The sequence below is a fragment of the Sciurus carolinensis genome, chromosome 8 (genome assembly GCF_902686445.1).
Source record: "Sciurus carolinensis chromosome 8, mSciCar1.2, whole genome shotgun sequence".
In the NCBI taxonomy this organism is placed as follows: Eukaryota; Metazoa; Chordata; class Mammalia; order Rodentia; family Sciuridae; genus Sciurus; species Sciurus carolinensis.
The window spans coordinates 48,413,041-48,428,120 of NC_062220.1; the positions used below are offsets into that span (position 1 = coordinate 48,413,041).

The window sequence follows — 15,080 nt, forward strand, 5'->3', positions numbered from 1 at the left end:
TCATTTTAACACTATCTAATGTTCTAAAGGAGCTAAACTTAGTCTATAATAATAAAAAGAAATGAATGTCGACTTTATAAAATTTGACCATCTCAGCTGACACTAATTATGATTAATAACTGACAAGGTAATAAAACTGGATATTTTGGGTCCTGGCTAGAGAATACTTCTATGTCAATAAACTAAGGGAAACTGAGGTGGGATTAAACGGGTACATCTGGGACACAGTCTTGGCCCAACTCTAGAAATCAAGAGTCATGAGACCACTATTTTTTGTAAAACAGAAAAATTAGGTGTGAATATCTCCTACATGAAAGCTAAGAGCAGATTTCAATCCCTGAACAACTTATTGAAAAATTTGACTTTCATATGTATAAAACTAATCTGTACCACTGGGAGAAAAATAAGTCAGTAAGTGGAGCGATAAAATTCCGTGTCTGTCAAAGTGTCTAACAGAGCTATAGGAATAAAACCAAGACATATGCTTCATGTTTGAATGTATCAATGTGATAATTCAATATACTTCTTGAATAATAAATACTGTTAAGATAAAATGACTATCAACTTGACTAAATTGATCTTGAATGATAGGTAACACAAAGTCTTTTAAAACATAATGCTGGTATTTTCTAGGCAACGTAAATTAAAACTATCTTCTATAATATAAAATGATGTATTAGAAATGTCAGAGACATCTTTGAAATTGGAATATTAAAAGGGCAGCCACTGCAAAGTGCCCGTTTTGAAATTCAGCTTTATAATACCCTGCTCTAGTGTGGGGCCAAATATTCAGAAAAAAAAATAAAATCACAGTTCCTGATGCACTGATATGACGGAAGGATCATTTCCCAGAAGGACTTTGTAATGCATCAGAATTGCTGGAAAAGTGAAACACCTTGGAATGCAACAGGAAAAAGCCTTGTTCCTGACATCATGGTCAATCACTCAGACTCACTGGGCTCATACCCACCTTGAAGTCCCTCCCTCCCTCCCTCCCTCTCTCCCTTCCTTCCTTCCCTCCCTCCCTCCCTCCCTCCCTCCCTCCCTCTCCCTCTCTCTCTCTCTCTCTCTTTCTTTCTTTCCTTTCCTTTTCTTTCTTTCTCTGCCTGTATATACTAAATCACAAGAATCTCACTTGTCTGTGGCTCATTAACCACACAAAGCACTCACTACAGACAGAAACTGGTTCTGTGGGTGGTTCGGAGGCTGTGCGACTTACTTTTCTTTCCTCCTCCTGCTTTCCTTCCCTTAGGTTATCACATGTATATGGTCCTCTACTTTCTTTCTTCCTTTTGAATTTCACTGCTCAGTTTAAATATTTCACTTTACCAAGTCTTTCTCTGTGAAAATGTATCTATTCTGTATTCACCTTTTTTTCTTTTTATTTATCAATTATTGTCCCATTTCCCTGGAAAATTTCTCTTAATACCAAGGCAGGGCCATGGGCATACAGTCTTTGTGGTTGCATAGACTCTCTCTCAGGCTTCTACACTTGGTTTTAGAGTTCTGCAGTCACTTTTTTGACATTCTTAATTTTAACTTTGACCTTGTGTTCTGTAAATGAAGTCTAATGGAACAATGTACTATGCACCTAAGCAGAGGAGATAGGGCAGTATTTGTTTTTGTTGTTCTTTTTCACCCAAATATGATGTTTGTAATGACCCATGAATGTGGGTGACTTCATGATGCATGAGAGTTCAGCAAGACACAAGGTGTGTTAAGACTGTGACTAATCTGGGCACTGACAGCCCCAAAAGACCACATGTTCTGCTGATCCAGAACTTTGCAGAAAGAAGAAAATGACCTCAGATCTCTATTATATTCTTCCTTACTCATCTCATATTAACCAGTTATACTGATAATGATGACACAGAAGCAGAAGAGATAAAGCAACCCATATTTCCTTTTTCTTTCAGCCACTTTTCACTCATCAGTAGGCTGGAGGTCAGGAGAATATGTGCATATCAAGATGGGCATAAAAAGAGTTATTGCCAGGCAGGGTAGCGCAACACCTATAATCGCAGGAACTTGGGAGGCTGAGGCAGGAGGATCAGGAACTCAAAGCCAGCCTCAGCAACTTATCGAGGCCCTAAGCAACTTAACAAGACCCTGTCTCTAAATAAAATATTTAAAAAGAGCAGGGATGTGGCTCAGTGATTAAATGCCCCTGGGTTCAATCCCTGGTTACTGGCCCCCAACCCCCCAAATAAGAAAGTTTTTAGTTTTGTGCAGTAGTTTCATTGTTCTGGTAAGAGCAAATTGAATAATTTTAGTGTTTTCACATGCAAGTTAAATGTTTTTATATTGGCATTTAAAACGGTCATTGCACAATATCAAGATGGAGGGTAAAATTCATGCTAATAAATAAAATTTATTTTTTCTTTATTAGAAGGTCATTAAATGACAAATAAAAAACAGTGTGAGTGTGAAGGCTGGGGTTCTAGATCAGTGGTAGAGCACTTGCCTAGTATGTGTGAGGCCCTGGGTTCAATCCTCAGCACCACATAAAAATAAATATATAAAATAAAGGCATTATGTCCAGCTACAACTAAAAACATTTTTAAAAAAACCAACGTGACAAGTTGAGAGGATCACATAAGAAAGAAAAAAGGTCTATGTTACGTTTTAATATCTTTAATTGTACTTTTCTCCTATTTTTTTTAAATTTTTCTTTTTTTTTTTTATGATTGTATTTGATCTAGGGGTACTTCATTTTCATTTCATGCTGGGCCCTGCAAATTACACAGCTAGCTCTGCTGAAGCCTTATTGGTTCAAACTGTGCTTCACTTACTAACCATGGTTAAGAAGCATTACCTCAGTGCCAGTAATATTTCTGAATTACAGAAAATGAAGATCAAGTTGGTGGCTCTTTGAAAATTCTAAATTTTCTCTTGGCATGCTTAAGAACTTTAAAGGAAAACCCATTTGTTCTCAAACAAGAGTAACAAAACAATTTGAAATTTTTCATTTCTTTGTCAATGGTAGTTCTTTTTCAATGGTAGTGTTTTTTTATTTCTACTGGTCTTCACTAAAAATATATAGCATTTCTGCTCTTCTGTAGGTCACATAGACTTTGGTCATCATAGGAATCATGTGCTTTCAGGGCTTGATTGGGACATAAGCATCATTTCAGTCTCCAGGAAATGTTTTAAGTGCCAAATAACTGGCTTACAAACTAACCTTTGTTCCATCACCTGTTTGTAAGTCAAGAGCTTTCTGATTTTAGTTGACATTTTCTTACAGTTCAAATATGATGCTCAAGATACCAAATTTGTTTCATGATTATAAACATGTACTGTACAACAGATTTTTCAAAAACCATTTGGAACAATTATTTAGTCAGTTTTGAGAGCTTAGCATGCTGTTTTTCCTTGGTTTGGTCCTAGAATTTAGTTAGAAAGAGATAATATAAATGGACAGGAAGTAGACAAACAGGAAAAGAAAAGGTTGCAATTTTATACCAAAATTCAGATATTTGCTACTCGTGTTCTTGTTTCCATAATTACTATAAAGGAGATCTTACTTCATCATTTTTAGTCATCTCCTGGAGACCCTGAAGATTTGATGTTTTCTGTGAGATTATCCTATAAGAATTGAGAAAAAGTTATAGATGCTATTAATCTCCAAGAATTCTATTTACCTTCAGTCAGCAAGAAGAGTTAAAGGTTTTAATTTAAAAATGAAAAAAAAAAAAAAGAAAATATAGAAAATGGAAAAAAGGAAAAAAAGTTCTCTCTGGTCTCTCTGTCAACTGAGGTCATGTTTAATAATTACATCTCTGTGTATTAAATCTATTCTTTCTGCTTTATCTTTTCAATGCAAAATACTTTTAGATAGGATTGTCTTGAGACTGGCAGTGGTAGCAGTAGAAAATCATTTAGATTTCTAGGTCACAAACTCTATATGAACCAGCTTTGCTTTTGGAATTACAGTTTTGGTACACTTTGTTTTTTTCCATTTAACTCTATTTTATTTGTATGTCTCCCTCCTAAGTAAGGGAAATGGTTTACAAAAGGATAAATATATTTTGTCATTTAAATGGTCTGTTTCAGTAAACATATTAGATTTTCACAAATAACAATTTTCACATTTATCTTTAAGATATTTTCTAATGTGTTTTGATTATAGAACACTTTTCCCCCTTTTTTAGCACAAGAAGGGACTGTCAAAAATTGTATGTCAAAAAGAAAGCCCAACTATCATTTCTCATTAAATCTTTGATGTTTGTTATAATTGTCCTTAATTGCAATCATTATTTAATTCCATTGCTTTCAGAGGATGATGGTTTACTTTATTCTTATGAAGACTTTTTTTCTCTCAAAACACTATAGGATTAAATTTATTTCCTAGGTTAATAACTCTTACTAAAAGTTGTTTTCCTGTGTATTTTTAAAAAGCAGCCTTAACACAGAGACAACTTAAGTCACTATTATACTCAAATGTTTACGTTGAAAACTGACCATGAGAGAACACTAATTGTTCAGAGATTACACTTTCAGAAATCTCCATTATAGAGACTATTCCACTATCACAAAGTAGCAAGCACAAACTGTAAAAGTGGACTGTGCGTAAACATGGCCAGGCTTTTTTTTTTTTTCCCAAAAATCATTATTCCATCATATCCTCACAATACATCTCTCGTAAAATAAAACGAAATTCTCAGATTAAACTCCTATACTAGCACACTCTACTCCTCGACCCCAACGAGCTTTTATACCCTAAACTGACACACTGCTACTGGCGAGCAATATTTCAATATCCGTTGTGAAAGTTAACAAAAAAAAGTTCGAAGTGGGAATGTAGGGGTCCTGTCCTTGGGTCTCTTGGTGTTCTTCTATCCCTACTACGGGTTTCAGATTACTTGTTTGTAAAATAAGAAACCTTTACAAAGTTTTTCTTTACTTTCCCTGATTTGACTCCGGGAGTGAACGGGAGTAGGCTGAATTAGGAACGATCAGTCAACCCATCTCATCTCCTCTGCCAACTTCTGAAATCAAGGCTCTGCAGGCGGCGCAGCACCAGAGACCCAGGGTCTGAAAGCTGGAGTAGGGGCCCCGGTCGGCAGTGGCTCTTCCGGAAGCCCCGCCCGCTCTGGAAACGGGCTCGCGCCACGACCCCCTCCTCATGGTCCTCGTCGTTCAAGAACTACATTTCCCAGAATGCCATGCAACCCTCCTCGCAGGACACCAATAAGCGCGCAGATGACGCCATCATCCAGCGCGGTGTTTAGGCTCCACTGATGTCGTGGCGCTTTGGGGCAAGAAGTTGATGTTGCGCGGGGCCCTGGGACTGAAGACGAGGTCCGGGTGACTTTGGCCATTTCCTACCCACGTCTCTCTCGCCCACCTTTCCCTCCTTCCTCTGGCAGGATGAGGCGTGCAGGCCTGGGTAAGAAGAGGGCTGAGGTTCGAAGTTTGGGGACCCTAGAACCAGCCGTGCTGGGAGGCATAGGGGTGTGGGAGGATCTCGACTATCTCCTGTCACTGGCATTGGGACCAGAAAGTGGGATATTTGAAGGTGATCTTTAGAGACAATGCCGAATGGAAACACATAATTTGTCCCAGGTCCTAGGGAGTTTCTTAAGTCCAATTCAGAACCAAGTTTGGATGGTAGAGTAGGTCGGGGGTGGGGAGTGGGTTATGTACTAGTGTCAACTTAATAGTGGAGGTTTTTAGTGTTGTCTGTCTGAGCAGTGGTTATGGAAACTGCTCAATTTCCCAAAGCCTAGTTTTGGTTTCTCTTTCTCTGCTCAAAGAGTGGGTGTTGCCTGCTAAGCACACTGCTAATAATTATGTTGGTAACAGTGAGTTACAAAGGTAAATGTACGTGTCGTTGTTATTCAGGTCCCTGGTATGTAAGATCTGGGTCAAAGGCGATTTTTACCTAGAACGTTTCTTACCTGAACGTTGTGCCACTGTTAAGGCAGTAAGTAGAATGTGATAAGGTTTGGTAACTTCACATTGTTCTTGACTTTGTGAATTAAGGAAGCCGGCATATCAAGCAGCAGGAATAAGTTAGGCCCAAGGAGATTATGGGCCCTTATGATGACACACAGCTATTAAAACAGCATTTTCTGGTCCTACGCTCTGTATTAAGAAACTTTTTTTTTTTTTAATAAAGAAAACTACTAAATCAGAGGACAGCATATTTGAGGGAAGAAACATGAAACATTTGAAAAAAGATGTTACCATTCTTATTCATTGTAAGATGGAAAAGGGGAAAAAAGAGTTTTCTAAAGTGTTGGCTATTTAAAGTTAGTAAGGTTGCCAGTACATGTAGACTTATACATTGATTATTAGTAAATCATACTATGAGAAACAGGTTTTTATGCAATTTTTATGAATACTTGGATCATAGAAAGAAAGTGGTCCAAGCCAGGTATGGTGGCACATGCCTGTAATCCCAGCAATTTGGGAGGCTGAGGCAAAATGAATCCTGGTTGGAGGCCAGCCTCAGCAACTTAGACCATGTCTCAAAATTAACAATAATTTAAAAAAGGGACTGGGGATGTGGTTCAATGGTTAATTATCCATGGGTTCAAGCCCTAAAAAGAGAAGAGAAAAGAAAGTGGTCCAGGTCATAAAGAGGAAAAAAACTGATTTTGAACAAACATTGTGCTATTAAATAAGCTTTAAGTACATAGTCATTTGTCACCTTGTTTATGCTCCCCAAAGCTTTCCAATCTAGCTGGAGTAGGACTATGTGCAAAGATAAATTATGGTACAAAAGTGGTAGCTAGACATCCAAATACCACATAAGTTCTGCAGATAATGAACGTCTCTGAGATTGCAGAGATGGATCACTATGTACTTTGCAGAAACATAGGAACTTAAACTAGACTTTGAATAGTGGAGAGAGGGAGAAATAAGTTCTAAATGGGAGGATGACCAAAAACTTTTTTAAAAAGTGTAGCACTAGAACTACAAATGATGTGTTCAAGAGATGATGATTAAATTAGTTTGAATGAAGTAGGGGATATGAGTGCACATTGTGGAGATTTTTGCACAAGTACCAGGCCAAGGGTTTACATTATTAGACAACTACCAGGCCAAGGGTTTACATTATTGCCCATTTGAATGTTTTTGTGCCTTGTTAAATCTCAAGAAATAGACTTGAGAAATGGTGGTTCCCAGCCCAACTGTTTATTAGAATTACCCAGGATGTTTTTTAAAATTATTGTTACCTGGATTCCAGCTCAGACCAATTAAATTAGAATCTCATGGATAGAGTTCTCATAATCCATATATATGCTTCAACCATTCTTTTGGCAAGCAATCTCAAACTTTTGGGGCTGTTTTTCTCTAGCCCCAGTGCTGTAAACCTTCAGCTCTAGATCAGTCTTAAAGTGTGACTTTTCAAGAGTTAACTCAGGCCATTGAGTTCTTCTATGTAAAGGTCACACATCTGGGAGAACTGAAATCATTACAATATATTGCAGCAACCAGGTTGGTTTTATCCTCCTAGCAATCCTGAGCAGTCCTGGTCACTTTTCTTCATTATTCTCTTTACCGTTTATTTCAAATGATCACCATTCTTCACCAAGTAGCCCTTTTTCTTCCTTTACTGAGAAAATTAATGACATCATTTTTTTTTAAATGTGGTTAAATAATACCCTCAACTGTGCTTTCCTGTTTCAACCCCCCAAAACACTCATGTTCGGATTTCACTGTCTAAGGCTCACTGCACCTGTTGTTTGTCTAATGAATACCAAGTTCCTTATTAAGGTGATGGGGTGGAGCCATTCCCTAGAAGACAAGCACCATAGAAGGAGCACCTGAAAAGAATAGTTGATCTGATACATAGTTCCTCAAATATTTGTTGAAGAATGAATGAAATGCCACAGAACTCTCAACTAATGTTTTCCATAAGTTTTCCATCTCCTTGGACTTCAACTGTGTCCCCTCCTCCCCCTCGCCTCTTGGCTCTTTCCCATTCAACTAAGAGAAAGAGATGCTGGGAAAGACCATCCATCTGCCAAGAGTTTCCCTCCCATTATGTTTTCTTCCTTTCCTTAAAGCTAGATTTCTTCAATGGGTAGTTGGTATTAATGCTTTTAAATCTTTTATTAAAACATGTTTCTAGTGAGCAGGAAATGTATACCAAATAACTTTCTATATCAGTGCCTATTTTAGTGTCTTCTGGATAATCAGGAAGAGATTAATAAATGTGTATTGAAGTGAACTGAATGTTCTTTATTTAAGAGAGGTAATGGAAAGAATTGTTTTGATCTCTGTTTATAAATTTTAAAAATTCACTTGGAGTATGAATATTATAGACATACGTGGTCTGCAACGCCCTCCAGGGGTCTTTTTTGGTTCTTTCCTATTAAACTTTCAGAAGTGATTTCTGGTTTTGCTACACTAACCTTGCGACTCTGGTCCTTGCAGGCGAAGGAGCACCTCCTGGCAACTATGGGAACCATGGCTATGCTCACAGTGGGTACAGTGCCTGTGAAGAAGAGAATGAGAGACTCACTGAGAGTCTTAGAAGCAAAGTAACTGCTATAAAATCTGTAAGTATCTAGCTGGCACCGTGCACATTTTGATTGGTGTTTATATATGTATATCATATACTTATAAACTATATACTTTTATTGACATCATACTGAGGAATTTGGTTACTCAAATACTGTGGTTTAGCAAGGTCAAAATGCACTCAAAATTTAGACTGTTCTTTAGGTTAGAAAGTGTGACAAATCAAAAGATGGAATTTTCAATATTTTCTTAAAATTCTGGCTATTTTTTATGGTAAAATCTAAAAAATAGTATATATTTTCTGCAGTAATGTCTTAACTAGAGCTTTCCATCTTTCACCTCCAGTAGCTCTTCTCCTTTTTCTGGTCTCCTACGGTAAAAAATCATAGTCTTCCTTGTTTTTGCCTTTGAATGTCATTTCAGTCACTAAGTCATATGCTTTCCTGTGTTTCTATCTGTTTTCCTGTTTCTCTGCTTCTAATACTATATTTGGTTTCCAAAGTGAGCCATAGGCAGACCCTCTTAACCTGTCTATTCTGACCTGAGCTTCATACTGTTGCCACAGTCATCTTTATATTTTTTAAATTGCATTCTGTGCTCCAAGAAGTCTTTGGTGCCTTCTGTGATTTATCAAATAAAGTTCACACTCTTTATCTTGTCAAAGATAGGCTCCCAACTTTTCTGATTTCCCACACATGCAGAATCCACATGTGCTTTCTGCCAGACAAATGAGAGTGCTCTGTGTGTCCTGTGTATGCTGTTGCCATCCCATCCCATTTCTTTGATCACACTGACCTTTTGCCATGGTCATCCCCTTCTTCCTTATGTTGACTAAAGTTGTGCTCGTCCTGAAAGACCCTCCTTTGTTGCACCCCCCAAAGCTTTACCTGATCACTACATCCAAAGTAACTCTTTTCCTTTTGAACATATTTCTGAAGCATTTATTACATAATGATTGGCTGTGGTATTATTTCTGTGTAAAAGAAATTTACCTGAATGAAGGGTTTTCTGTTGTACTTTATATTCCACATAGAAACTAGCGTAATTCCTCATCACTGGCGTTAATTGAGTAAATTTATATTGAATAAGGAATTATACAAAAATGTTAATAGTACATGTGATTGATTCTGCATTGCAATAAACATGTTACATGCTTCTGAAGTATTCAGTAGAAGCCTGTGTTGCCAAAAACTTAATTGGTATTTCCATACAGTCTTTGGAAAACCAAATCATATTCAGCCTGGAGACTATCATGTTCTAAAACAGAGTATTGTTTTCAAAGTCATATTAAATCAAAAGGAGTTGATCAGTGAATCTAACAATATTGTATGATGTTAATAATTTAGAAAATATGACATGTGAAAGGGCATAAGAATTAAATGGTTTATAAAAAATAAAACAAAACTCTAATGTTAATAATTGAGACTTCTTATCAGAAGAAAGCTATGATGTCCTGGAAATTTCTTTCCTTGACATGAATGGCATTTGTTGAAAGTAGTTGAGTGATTTGGGCCATCTAGCTTTATAAGTTTTGATTTGCTAAATTTGGGGGGAAAGTTCATGTTCTGATCTTTAGAATCCTAAATATCATTTTATGTCAGTATTATCCCACATGCTTTCCAGTTAAATTGAAAACAGTACTTATAATGGTTCACCAAGATTTTTAGTAGATTATATTTAGTCAAATGTCTTGGAAGTGAAACCTTTGATGAATTTGTTGTGAAAAGTGTTAGATTTTGTTTTACCTGGCAGCTGAATTACCTGTGCTATTATTTATATAGGCTTATGCTCTTTTCTGATAGCTTTAGGATATAGATAACACTAACATGTAAAATTTTCCCCTTTTTTTTATTATATTATAATGAAAAAATATTTTAAAAATCAGAACCATCAGTTTAGACATATATTCAAAGCAATGTCATATTTAATTAGGAAAATATTAAATACTTATTTCTGGATTTGAATTGCTTACTTGGGTACTTGTATATCTTTTCAAATATACAGATAAATGCTTTTGTGTGAATAAAGTTGGGAGCAAAACATGCAAGAATAAGAGAGCAGGAGAAGAGTGCACCAAAATTAAAAGATAGATTGAATATTGCAATGAAATCAGAATGAAATAGAAATTGTCCATAATTACAAGTAGAAAGTTTAAATTTATTTTCCATTAATTTCAGTGGACAAAGTGAGAAAAGGGTGTACTGTGTATTTCTAGAATACAGTTAAATTTGAGAAAAAGTATATGCTTAGAATAGCATTGCTATTTTTACTTTATAACAATTGAGTACCTTTATATGAGTAGTAATGTGTATGCTTTCTTCTTTACAGCTTTCCATTGAAATAGGCCATGAAGTTAAAAATCAGAATAAGCTATTAGCTGAAATGGTAAGTGGTTATGATTTTAATTTTAAGAAATTTGATTTAATATTCTCAAATTTAGTCTGTTAATCAGGAATAATATTTTAAGTTTTATCCATTTTGAAAGAGATCTAGAGATTATAAATTCTAGATTTCCATCCATTTGTATCTAATCAGTTTGTTATAGCTATGATTTTTTTTTGTATTTTCATCTTACAAATATATAATTAGGAAGAGAGGTGGAAACTAATGTATCTTTAACCCTGTGTTTAGAAAAAGTATTAAAGACCCAAGACAAATGACGGCTTTGAGTGGTCTTAGAAATCTCAATGGGTAAAAACAACTGGTAATTTATTAACCACACAATCAAAAAGCACTTTATATCCAACCTACCAAATGTTTTCCACTTAATTGAAACCTATTTATTTTGCTCAAATTTCCTAAGGCTCACTACTGAACAAAGTCCTCATAGATTTCAATAGCCCAGAACCCTTTATCTCTTTTCTAAACAGGCACAGCAACATATATCTGTTCTTATTAGAGCTTTCTTTTATTTGTTAATGTTTACTTTGGATGTCAAACTTCTCTGGACTTTCCCTTGTTTCTCCATATGGTTTTAAAATTGTACTTTTCAAAAATCAGTATGACATTGAAAGCAGTGTTCTTTCTAAGCTTTGTACTAGAATCACCTAGTGAATTCCTTGTAAATGTATATCCCTATCTCTCCCTTTAAGGCAACTGCTTCAAAATTTTAAGGGGAGGAAACTAGGTATGTGTATTTTGTAAAGAGCATCACAGGTGATCCTGATGCATAACTCCAGTGAAGAGCCATAAGTATTTAGTGCATAAGCTACATGGATACTGAGCTATGCAAAGTCTTTTAATTATGTCAGTGATTTTTCATCTGAGGACATTGAGATTTCAGTGGAAGTGTAAGATTTCTAATCCACACCTAGTCTTAAGGACTTTTCCAGCCATAGAAAAAGTGGTTTTTCTTCATACACATTTATAGTCCTTACCACATCCTCTTCCCTATACATGATATTTTCTTTTAACATTTAGTAGACTCCACTGTACTTCAAAGTCAGCTATGTAAACAAAAGAATCTTATCTGCTAACCATATTAAATTTTAATATTTATCCACTTACCATATTAAACTTTGAATGCTTTCCTCCTCTGGGTAACAGTTACCTATTGGACCCTGGAAAGCAATGCTGTAGTGAATGATGGGGAAAATCCTGTAAGATAGTGCACAAATTCTTGTTAGTGTTTCTAACAATGTTTGTCTTATTGTTAGTGATATTTAATCCACATAATTGAAAGAAGACCTAAATAGTTTTGAGTTTCTTAATTACTCTGTGGGACTTAAAGAAATGTCTATTGGATAATGAAAGAGCTTTTTATTCATTGAGAGAACTGCTTTATTTTGCATGGAGTAATCAGGCTGATTATCCAGAGTTATAAACAAGCTCTGAATTGATTAAACACAAAAACCGTCAATGAAAATATACACTAATAACAGTGTATTTAATTACTTGAATGTGCACATGTAGAATAATAGAATCTAACTATTTTTCTCTCTTCTGTCATAGGATTCACAATTTGATTCTACAACTGGATTTCTAGGTAAAACCATGGGAAAACTGAAGATTTTATCCAGAGGGAGCCAAACCAAGCTGCTGTGCTATATGATGTTGTTTTCATTGTTTGTCTTTTTTGTCATTTATGGGATTATTAAACTGAGGTGATGCAAGTAAGTGTGAGTTTGGAATTTGTTCCAGTTAATAGGATGGAGTGCCACTTTGATAAAAATCAACATCGAAACATTCCTAATTTTGAAATATTACGGCTTTTTCCATTGAAGATTACTGAATTTTGCTTGTTTTATAAATCACATTAGGTAATACAGTGCTCTTTGAATACTGTTTCTTATTGACTCATTTTAACCCCTATTTTCAGGGGTATTGATATGGCCTGAAAACAGTGTGGCTCTACCAACTTTTTTTTTTCCCATTTTTTGCTAATTATCAGATTAATATCCTGTTGTTACCATAAATGGAGGTTTATATTCCATGTAAGGAAACTAGTGGGAGAGTAATAGAATGCCTACAGAGCCTGATTCCCAGTTCTTAGGGTAGTGAGCCAGTCTATGATGGGATGATAATTGTGTGTTTCTCAGCTGCATCATTTGGGGTGGTGTACACCCTCTTCCTCCTTCATTTGGTTACAGTTGGAGCTAAGTCCTTTTTACCAATAGTCTTAATTTTTGATCAAATGACTCTTCTTCCCTTTTTGTCCAAAGAACTTCCTTCCTTAATAAAGCTTTGTAATTGGGCATATGTCTGGTAGGGCCTAATCTACCTGTGTATCAGCATAGTTATTGTTTTATATTAATATAAATTCCATTGACTTGGTTTATAGTAGTTTTATGCTTTTAGCTACTTAGGTAGGCCATTATTATCATTGTGACAGAATAATGTGAAGTTAAGTAATTGCTGAGCTCTGGGTAGAAATAAAATGTTCAAGAAAATAAGTTGTCTCTGTTTTATTATGTGCTTAAAACATTGAAAGTACTCAGCATTGAACTTGGAGTTAAAGGAATTGTTTTAATCCAGTGTATTTGTTTATAGAAAGCAAAACACAAAGGTGGATTTTTGGGTGCAAAAGAAATACTAAAATATTGTAAAATGCTCTGTATTGCTATCACTTTGGAGGTTCAAAAAATAAATTTTGTATTGAAATATATTAATTGATTTGGATGCTTCTTTAAATCTCTTTTATGGTCTTGATGACCTGAGAAATGGTTATAACAACTCAGTTTCTGAACAAAATCAAGCAGTTAATATTGTATTATGTCAGAACTTGCTTGAAACACATAAGGCAAATCTTGGCTGCAGTTTCCAAGATCTCTTAATTCTTTTTGTTTTTACTTATGAATGTGTCCTTTTTGGTTTTACTGTTTTCAATTCTTTTTATTCCTCATTACCTATCAATTTGAGCCCTATTTTTTTCTGACTGCATTTGTCATCATTTGGACCTCTATTTCCCTGTTAAACCCTAGACTGAGAGGGGTTAAGTGACTTAAGCAGGGCTGAGAGTGGGATGGAGACAACTGGTTTGAGTTAGATGACTTGCATTCAGATCTCCATCCCTTTAGTTGCTCAGTGCTTAGTTACTCAGTTGCTCAGTGCTCAGACCTTGGTTTCTTCATCACATCCTATTTCATCAATTGTTGTGAGAAGTAGATGAGATAATGTAGTGGAAAGTGATAATCAATCCATAATCATTTCCACACTTAATACATGCTAGTACTATCATTAACAGAAATTAAATATCAGAAGGGGAGTTATTTTAAGGGCAAGATAATAGGTTGGTTTCAGGCTTTGAATTACTCAAGTGAGTAATTTCTGTCAGGCAATTGGAGCATGACTCATTGGTTCAAGAAAATTTTAACTGTTCTCTCTGACAATAATGTTATACCAGAACTCAGGGAGTATTCAAATCTGTCAATAATCGAATTTGCAAAAAAATGAGATGAAGAGAAAGCCAAAGAAAATTATTGGAAGATGAAACCACAAGAAAATTCCAAAAGGAATGGAAAAGATCAAAGTCTTAGGAAGACCAATGATGTCAAAAGAAGGGTGAACTTCAGTATTAAAATTTGTCTATTTTATGGAAATGCAAAGTATTTCCATTTAAAGTTAGATATTATCAGGTAGGGAGGTAGAGATTTCAAGAAAAGGGGCTTGGAGTGACGGAAAAGCGATTCTTATTACTGCAGGGTTCATTTCTTATTTTGATTTTTTTTTTTAAGAACTACATAAAACTTGGTCTTTCATATCACTCCTCCATATCATTGTGTTTGCTGAGATTCTGGTAGGCAGGGAACTCCTTTGGAAGCACTGGCATGTCTGCTCCAAGATGGATCCTTCTGCCAGCATTCTTTCTTCTGCTTAGGGACTCCCAGGAAAAAGTATTCCCAGAAATAAGATTTGGGGGAAATATCAAATATGAAAAAGTTCTAATCCTTTAATCATTTATAAGCCCATTGCTAATTCTGTAAAGGACTATTGCCCTAGGTTTCTGAGAAGTTGATTGTAATAATTGAATAGATAAAATATTCACATAATGTTTTTTCAAGCATTAAGCTTGCAGGTGTTTGAGTCCTGAATGGAGCACTATATATTCTGTATTTTAAATAGTAAAACAAATTCATAAAACAATTCATAAAAATTGCAGATGTCCA

The 15,080-nt window shown here is 35.5% G+C and overlaps 1 protein-coding gene across 1 annotated transcript; it reads left to right on the forward strand.

The window, feature by feature from the left end:
- Window positions 1-5,226: 5,226 nt before the first annotated feature.
- Bet1 (Bet1 golgi vesicular membrane trafficking protein) lies at window positions 5,227-13,579 on the forward strand. The gene is made up of 4 exons (XM_047561842.1): window positions 5,227-5,389; window positions 8,389-8,513; window positions 10,804-10,860; window positions 12,427-13,579. Exons 1-4 carry the CDS (start codon window positions 5,371-5,373, stop codon window positions 12,580-12,582), a joined length of 357 nt encoding a protein of 118 aa, XP_047417798.1. The 5' UTR covers window positions 5,227-5,370; the 3' UTR covers window positions 12,583-13,579.
- Window positions 13,580-15,080: the final 1,501 nt, after the last annotated feature.

Excerpts from the sequence above, each read along its gene's own strand:
- Bet1 (XM_047561842.1), top strand. Across the intron at positions 8,514-10,803 it reads AAGTAACTGCTATAAAATCT|CTTTCCATTGAAATAGGCCA; the intron begins GTAAGTATCTAG and ends TCTTCTTTACAG. Across the intron at positions 10,861-12,426 it reads ATAAGCTATTAGCTGAAATG|GATTCACAATTTGATTCTAC; the intron begins GTAAGTGGTTAT and ends CTTCTGTCATAG.